General features: G+C 38.6%; 2 protein-coding genes across 8 annotated transcripts in view; one reads left to right on the top strand and one right to left on the bottom strand.

Annotated features, from left to right (window-relative positions):
- The window catches only part of parp6a (poly (ADP-ribose) polymerase family, member 6a), a 51778-nt gene that overhangs the window by 37838 nt on the left and 5371 nt on the right, over positions 1–8569 (bottom strand). For 3 of the 6 annotated variants that reach the window (XR_013798700.1, XR_013798701.1, XR_013798702.1), the window contains exons 3-4: positions 3680–3824; positions 2077–2229 (exon numbers count right to left, since the gene is read on the bottom strand). The gene's annotated coding sequence lies outside the window, so the exon portion shown is untranslated. Of the gene's footprint in view, positions 1–2076; positions 2230–3679; positions 4714–8569 lie in introns of those variants that run through there. The other 3 variants (XM_079621799.1, XM_079621801.1, XR_013798699.1) reach the window with 2 other exon arrangements.
- pkma (pyruvate kinase M1/2a) overlaps positions 3693–8569 on the top strand; it is a 32439-nt gene continuing 27562 nt past the window's right edge. For both annotated transcript variants that reach the window (XM_079621812.1, XM_079621811.1), the window contains exon 1: positions 3693–3805. In XM_079621812.1, coding sequence (XP_079477938.1) covers positions 3759–3805 — 47 coding nt within the window. In that variant the 5' untranslated portion in view covers positions 3693–3758. The remainder of the gene's footprint in view (positions 3806–8569) is intronic.

The raw sequence follows: 8569 nt of genomic DNA, 5'->3' as shown, positions 1-8569 counted from the left end.
ATTTCTTAATGTCTTTTAATCTTTAATTCTATTGTAATTAAAATTTGTATTACATAACTGCCACCTTTTTTTCATTACTGGCACACACTGCTTTTTGTGTTGATGCTTTGAAAGAACGTGTCCTAAAAACTGGGATCTTCATCTAGAGTTTCAACATTTTTAACAGATACTGTTTTATATTACAATAATATCTCCAGCTAGGGGTGTAGCGACCCCCTCAAGTCACGATTCGAGACATATCACGATACGATATTATTGCGATACTCCAAGACATACTCCAAGACAAAGGTTAAAGGGGGGGTATAATGTCATTTTCACAAGATGTAAAATAAGTCTCTGATGTCCCCAGAGTGTGTGTGTGAAGTTTAAGCTCAAAATACCCCACAGATATTTTTATATATCATTTTAAAATCGTCACTTTTTGAGGGTGAGCAAAAACACACCGCTTGTGTCTGTCCCTTTAAATGCAAATGAGCTGCTGCTCCTGGCACAGGGGGTGGAGCTACAAGGGAGCATGTCCTTTTACCTCACACACACACACACACACACACACACACACACACACACACACACACACACACACACACACACGCACTGAAAATGTCAATGTTTATGTTCAAACCGTCAGACAATGGAGAGACTCAAGAAGAAGTGATATGTGTTATGTGTAGTTATCTTCTAGTCATTGATTAGCATATTCTGTCATGATAATCTATAAATCGTGTTCAGGGGGGCGGGGTTTATGTAAATTCTAGGGTTGGTGATGTCACTAACGGGAGGAATGTCGTGTAGTTCCTACCAGCCGTTTGTTGTAGTTCTTAAAAAACTATTTCTTTAAAAGCAAATATCTCCCTTTACTCTGAACTTTGAGTGTTGTAACTTTGCAGATGTTGTTTATGATCAAACAGCAACATTACACACTAACTACAGTTAGAAAAGTCAAATCATAATCAAACACCCCTTTAACAAATAAAAAAAAAGTCCTGTTGATTAAAATGCTAAATTTGGTTTTACATTGTGTGTGTAAATGAATAGTCTTGGACTTGGTGCTGGAATAGTGTGGAAAAATAACAATAACAATATCATGATTCTGAAGCTGAAATACTGAATTATTTTAGACGAATATGCTCGATCTCTGTCACTGACTAGATATATGTAAAATAATGTGGGCCATTTTTTACACAAATATTCCCCCCATTGCATTATTATACATTATATTCAACATTAAAGGTGTAGGTCAGAATTGTCTAAAAAAAACTTTTATTCAAATTTGTTTAAACTGTCTTTATATACCAATGCATAATTAAAATGTAAGTACTCTGATAAAAAGAGTATAAAAATCGAGTGACTCTAGACCGTTTAATCTTCATTAAACACAGCTCATTAATTCCATTCACTCCCACCTAAAAACGGGTGCGCGACTGCGCGCACGTGGGCAGAGCCAGTAATAACGGCGGTAGTCATGGCGACGTCGAGTGACAGTCGCGCAAGCCAATCCTGTGATTCGTCCCGAATGGAAATAATGAGCTGTGTTTAATGAAGATTAAACGGTCTAGAGTCACTCGATTTTTATACTCTTTTTATCAGAGTACTTACATTTTAATTATGCATTGATATATATAGAAAGTTTAATCAAATTTGGTAAAAAGTTTTTATATAAATCCTACCTACCCTACCTTTAAATATAGTAGTTTAATGTACAGACACTAAAACTCAGAAACGTGAATTTTTTCTCACACAGTAATTTTTATCCATACAATTTATAACTACAATATTGTTGCATTTTTTTGTATTGCGATATATTGTTACACCCCTATGCCAATATTGTAAGTAAATTACTCCTAATGAAGTACTTTGAAGTGTGAGAAACAGAAAAGGAATAAAGCAGCAGCTGTGATGGTGCATCAGCCAATGGCAGTGTTCTATTCTGATCAGCTGACTCTATGTTATCAGGGTATTTTTTATGATTGTGGAAGGAACGTGAGCAGAAGACAAAGACAGATCATGGCATATATTCATCTACATTAGACTACTGCCTTAACCGTTACCATCCTAATCAGAGTTTACCCTGCTTACCTCGTTAAGAGCCCCGCTTTACACAATGACCTCCAGAGAGAGAGAGAGAGAGAGAGAGAGAGAGAGAGAGAGAGAGATTATCCAACATGTCCTCGACTGCATGACTCACGTCTCTGATAGAGACACGGCGGTTCTGTCTCATATCCTGCCATCCTGTACAAAAGACACGTGCATTAATTATTCATAAACACTTAAAATAGCAAATGCCAATTTTAGAACTGCTGTAAAATTAATGCTAGTTTAGTAGAGGACATCTTCAGCATCATGTTTTAAACATAACTCAGTGTGACGATTCACTTTTGTGCACCTGGTGATGACCAGTGTTGTTATCGTTAACTAAAATTAAAACTAATACAAATATTTTTTTTGGGTACTTGAAATAAAGCTGAAATAAATTATAAATGATTAGATGAAAATAAAAAAAAACCTAAATGAAAATTAGAAATGTTGCTTTGGCAACTAATTGAAATAGTTTAAGTATTAAAATTACTAAAACTAAAACTGAAATAAGCTATATAGAAATATTTATTATATAAAAAATTTTATATATATTTTTTTTTTTGATTTTTTTGATTTTTTTTTTTTTAAATAACTAAAAATATTTGCTTTGGCAAAAACTAATTGAATTTTAAGTACTAAATGTACTACTTGTATGTGTGTGTGTGTGTGTGTGTGTGTGTGTGTGTGTGTGTGTGTGTGTGTGTGTGTGTATAGTAATAAAAATGACAAATGCACATAACAAAAATTACTAAACCATAAACTAAAATTAAAATGAAACTGAAAATATAAAAAATAAAGAATAAATACAATTATTTGCTATGGATACTCACTAAAATAGTTAAAGTACTAAACTTAATAAAACTAATACCAAAATAAGATATATAGAAATATTGACATTAAAACAAATGACAGGTAACACTTTATGTTCGTGTCCTCATTACACATGTAATTTACTGGTGTAAAAACTACAAATTATGCATAATTACATGCAACTAACTAAACCAAACCTAACCATATAGCAAGTACACGTAGTTCATTATTATTACTCAGCATTTAAATGTTTAAATATGCTTAAATTTAAAATAAAATGCAACCAAATGACAAAAGAACATAAAAAATTACTAAACTAAACTAAAATATATAAATAATACAAATAATATAAATAATATATCATAATATTTATATTCATCAATAATATAATTAATAAAATATCTTAATAATATTATATATTTTTATAATATACATAGTACATAAATAAATAAAACTGCCAGTGACAAACTGTGGAACTTGTGAATGAACCGAAAACATCAAGAAATCATTAAATGTACAACATTTTAAAACATTGAGAAAATGTGTGTGTGTGTGTGTGTGTGTGTGTGTGTGTGTATCTCAGCACAAATGAGTCAATAGTTGCAAAGTGGAAGTGAATGTGGATCATATACTAAGATCTCTGAGTTCTGGGCTCAGTTTGAGACATTGTATGTTGTTGCCACTTGCAGCCAATCCAGAGCGCACCAGTGGGATTGAGGACGGGATTTGATGCAGACTTCAGTGGCTTACAGGTGAGGGCTTCCCCGGATTGGCTGATGGGTTTGTCTCTCACCTGTGGATGTGGGCGAGCGGCACAAGGACACACACCAGCGGTCAGAGAGAGACGAGAGCCGTCAGGTGAGCCGGACATCATGGGCAGCGGGAGCAGCAGCAGCGGGGGGGTCGTCGTGGAGAGCAGGTGAGATACACACCTTCACCTGGACACACACACACACACACACATGCAGAGAGTCGTGGAGAGCAGGTGAGATACACACCTTCACCTGGACACACACACACACACACACATGCAGAGAGTCGTGGAGAGCAGGTGAGATACACACCTTCACCTGGACACACACACACACACACACATGCAGAGAGTCGTGGAGAGCAGGTGAGACACACACCTTCACCTGGACACACACACACACACACACATGCAGAGAGTCGTGGAGAGCAGGTGAGATACACACCTTCACCTGGACACACACACACACACACACATGCAGAGAGTCGTGGAGAGCAGGTGAGATACACACCTTCACCTGGACACACACACACACACACACAGAGAGAGTCGTGGGGAGCAGGTGAGATACACACCTTCACCTGGACACACACACACACACATGCAGAGAGGCGTGGAGAGCAGGTGAGATACACACCTTCACCTGGACACACACACACACACACACACACACATGCAGAGAGTCGTGGAGAGCAGGTGAGATACACACCTTCACCTGGACACACACACACACACACACACACACATGCAGAGAGTCGTGGAGAGCAGGTGAGATACACACCTTCACCTGGACACACACACACACACACACATACACACACACGCACGCACACACACACGCAGAGAGTCGTGGAGAGCAGGTGAGATCTTTACCTGGACACACACACACACACACATGCAGAGAGTCGTGGAGAGCAGGTGAAATCTTTACCTGGACACACACATACACACACACACACACACACACACACACACACGCAGAGAGTCGGGGAGAGCAGGTGAGATACACACACACACACACACACACACACACGCGCAGAGAGTCGGGGAGAGCAGGTGAGATACACAACCTTCACCTGGACACAAACACACACACAGACACACACACACACACACACACACACACACACACACACACACACATATATATAAGTAGTACATTTAGTACTTCAAATTCAATTAGTTTGCATTTTATCTGCAAAAGGCCTGAAAATCACACACTAATAAAACATACTTCGGATGAAACACGTCCGTCTGAGAAATACTGTGATTAGTTTATATAACAACACAGGCTGAGTCTGAAACCGCATACTCTCTTGAGTATGTACTTATTTAGAAAAAGTATGTTCTATATACAGTAGTATGAGTGTGTGTAGTATGAGTGTTATCTGGACGTAGGCAAGGCAAGGCAAGGCAAGTTTATTTATATAGCACATTTCATACACAGTGGTAATTCAAAGTGCTTTACATAGAAGAAATAAAAATAAAAATAATTACATAGATAATAAAAGAAATAAGAATAATTAAAACAGTTTAGAAAATAAAATACAGTGCAAACAGTCGGACGAACAGTGGCACAGTGCTCATTCAGTAAATGCAAAGCTAAACAGTGGTAATTCAAAGTGCTTTACATAGAAGAAATTAAAATAATCAAAAGAAATAAGAATAATTAAAACCGTGTCTGAGATGGAAGTGATTGAGCAGGTTTGCGGTGCCACTGGACCTACAATCCAGGGACGTCCTCTGCTGGGGTGGTGTACCACACCAGTATTGCCCCACTGGGCCCCCACAGAGCACGTTTCACTTTTGCTGTTTTAAACAAACAGCGAACCTCTATACTCTCCGTAGTATAGATAATCTTCACTCGCCTCGTCGGAGTGAAGCTCTCCCGTTCCCCTTCAAAATCTCTTCCAATCAGACAGCCCTGATAATTAATAATCACCCCTATCTGAGATGGAAGCGATTGAGCAGGTTTGCGGTGCCACTGGACCTAATCCAGGGACGTCCTCTGCTGGGGTGGTGTACCACACCAGTATTGCCCCACTGGGCCCCCACAGAGCACGTTTCAAACAGCGAACCTCTATACTCTCCATAGTATAGCTAATCTTCACTCGCCTCGTCGGAGTGAAGCTCTCCCGTTCCCCTTCAAAATCTCTTCCAATCAGACAGCCCTAAAAATTAATAAAATCTTCCTGAATCACAGTTTGGAAAAAAAAATAAAAAAAAATAAAATACAGTGCAAACAGTCGGACGTATTTTATATCGACCGGTAGCTATTATAGATCTTTCTTTTAAAAGGATCTTCTTACGACTTACATGCATCAACTTTCTTTTCTCTTTCAATCTTCTTACCATCTATCAACTTTCTATTCTCTTTCAATCTTCTTACGACTTGCCATGTATCAACTTTCTTTTCTCTTTCAATCTTCTTACCATCTATCAACTTTCTATTCTCTTTCAATCTTCTTACGACTTGCCATCTATCAACTTCCTTTTCTCTTTCAATCTTCTTACGACTTGCCATCTATCAACTTCCTTTTCTCTTTCAATCTTCTTACGACTTACCTGTATCAACTTTCTATTCTCTTTCAATCTTCTTACGACTTGCCATCTATCAACTTCCTTTTCTCTTTCAATCTTCTTACGACTTCCCTGTATCAACTTTCTATTCTCTTTCAATCTTCTTTAATTCTTTAATTCTATCAACTTTCTATTCTCTTTCAATCTTCTTACGACTTCCCTGTATCAACTTCCTTTTTTCTTTCATTTACTTGCACATTCTTTTCACTTTCCTTAGCCCAGCATTCACATTCTTAGCTCTTTCTCAGACTAAAACTTTAATATCGAACAGTGGCACAATGCTCATTCAGTAAATGCAAAGCTAAACAGATGTGTTTTGAGTCTGGATTTGAATGTGGCTACTGTAGGAGCACACCTGATCTCTTCTGGAAGCTGGTTCCAGCTGCGGCTGGCATAATAGCTAAAAGCGGACTCTCCTTGCTTTGAGTGAACCCTTGGTATTTCTAGTTGATGTGATCCTAATGATCTGAGTGATCTGTTGGGTTTATATTCAGTGAGCATATCTGCAATGTATTTAGGACCTAGGCCATTAAATGATTTATATACCAGTAATACTACTTTAAAATCAATCCTAAATGTGACTGGAAGCCAGTGTAAAGACCTGAGGACTGGTGTGATGTGTTCAAATTTTCTGGTTCTGCTCAGGATCCTGGCGGCAGCGTTCTGTACGAGCTGCAACTGTCTTATGGTCTTTTTGGGAAGGCCAGTAAGGAGTCCATTACAATAATCCACCCTGCTGGTGATGAAAGCATGCACAAGTTTTTCTAAGTCCTGACTGGAAACAAAGCATCTAATTCTTGCAATATTTTTCAGATGATAATATGCTGATTTGGTTATTGTTTTGACATGACTACTGAAGCTAAGGTCTGACTCTAGAGACACACCAAGATTCCTGACTTGATTTTTAGTTGTTTGACCTCTAGAGTGGAGGTATGCGTTCACCTTGAGAACTTCATCTTTGTTTCCAAACGCAATGACTTCAGTTTTGTCTTTGTTTAACTGAAGAAAGTTTTGGCACATCCAGCTGTTTACTTCATCAATGCATTGGAACAGGGAGTCAATGGGGCTGTAATCGTTTGGCGATAGGGCTAAGTAGATCTGTGTGTCGTCTGCATAGCTGTGGTAAGAGATTTGGTTCTTTCTCATTATTTGGCTCATTGGAAGCATGTACAGGTTGAATAGGAGTGGCGCAAGAATTGAGCCTTGAGGAACTCCGCATGTCATGGATGTCCACTCAGACTTATGGTCTCCTATACTCACATAGTAACCTCTCTCTTCTAAGTATGACCTGAACCATTTTAGGACTATCCCAGAAAGACCCACCCAGTTTTCCAGCCTGTCAAGAAGTATGTTGTGATCGACAGTGTCAAAAGCAGCACTGAGGTCGAGTAGTACCAGCACTGATAATTTGCCTGTATCAGTATTTAAGCGAATATCGTTAATTATCTTTATGAGCGCTGTCTCTGTGCTGTGATGCGATCGGAAACCAGATTGAAAATTGTCAAAGTATCCATTCGAGCTTAAGAATTTGTTCAGCTGATTGAAAACAACTTTTTCAATGATCTTGCCAATGAAAGGAAGATTTGAGATCGGTCTATAATTGCTTAATATAGTCTTATCCATATTACTCTTTTTCAGGAGGGGTTTGACAACTGCAGTTTTCAGGGAGTTTGGAAAACTTCCAGAGAGAAGTGAGGCATTTACCACTTCTAGCAGATCTGCTTCTAAGCTGTTTAACACACTTTTGAAGAAAGATGTGGGAAGAGCGTCAAGGGCGCAGGTTGATGTTTTAAGGTGCTGTACGGTTTCTTCTAAAATTTTGCCATCAATTTCTTTGAAATCAGACATAGTAACTACTTTCTCAGGTTGTGGTCTGATCTGTCTGACCCCAGTGCAACTCAAGGATGTGCTGATCACCTTTCTGATATTATTGATTTTCTCAGAGAAGAAAGAAGCGAACTCACTGCACTTGCTGTCTGAGAGCATTTCACTGGGAATCTGGCTCGGGGGGTTTGTCAGTCTCTCTACAGTAGCAAAAGTACTGCACGTACTACATTATCACATGACCTGAAAGCGTTAGTTGTCATTCAGAAATCATCTGCATCCGAAATCGCTACTATACAGTAGGCGAAAAACAGTAAGTGACAAAAGAAGTATGTCTGAATCACACAAGTATTCATAAAATCTAAAAGAGTCTGAAAAGAAGTACCTGGATTACCTTCCCGGAGGACTCTAGGACACTTTACTAGAGCATGAGGGACAGTAATCAAAATAAGTGATCGTATGTGATTTCAAACAGCCATCCTCTCTCCCGCGGCCTCATGGGATAGTAAAGTGTCCATCGTCTGCACA

Source organism: Phoxinus phoxinus (genome assembly GCF_949152265.1).
Source record: "Phoxinus phoxinus genome assembly, chromosome: 8".
In the NCBI taxonomy this organism is placed as follows: domain Eukaryota; kingdom Metazoa; phylum Chordata; class Actinopteri; order Cypriniformes; family Leuciscidae; genus Phoxinus; species Phoxinus phoxinus.
This window is presented reverse-complemented; position numbering and strand designations above follow the sequence as displayed.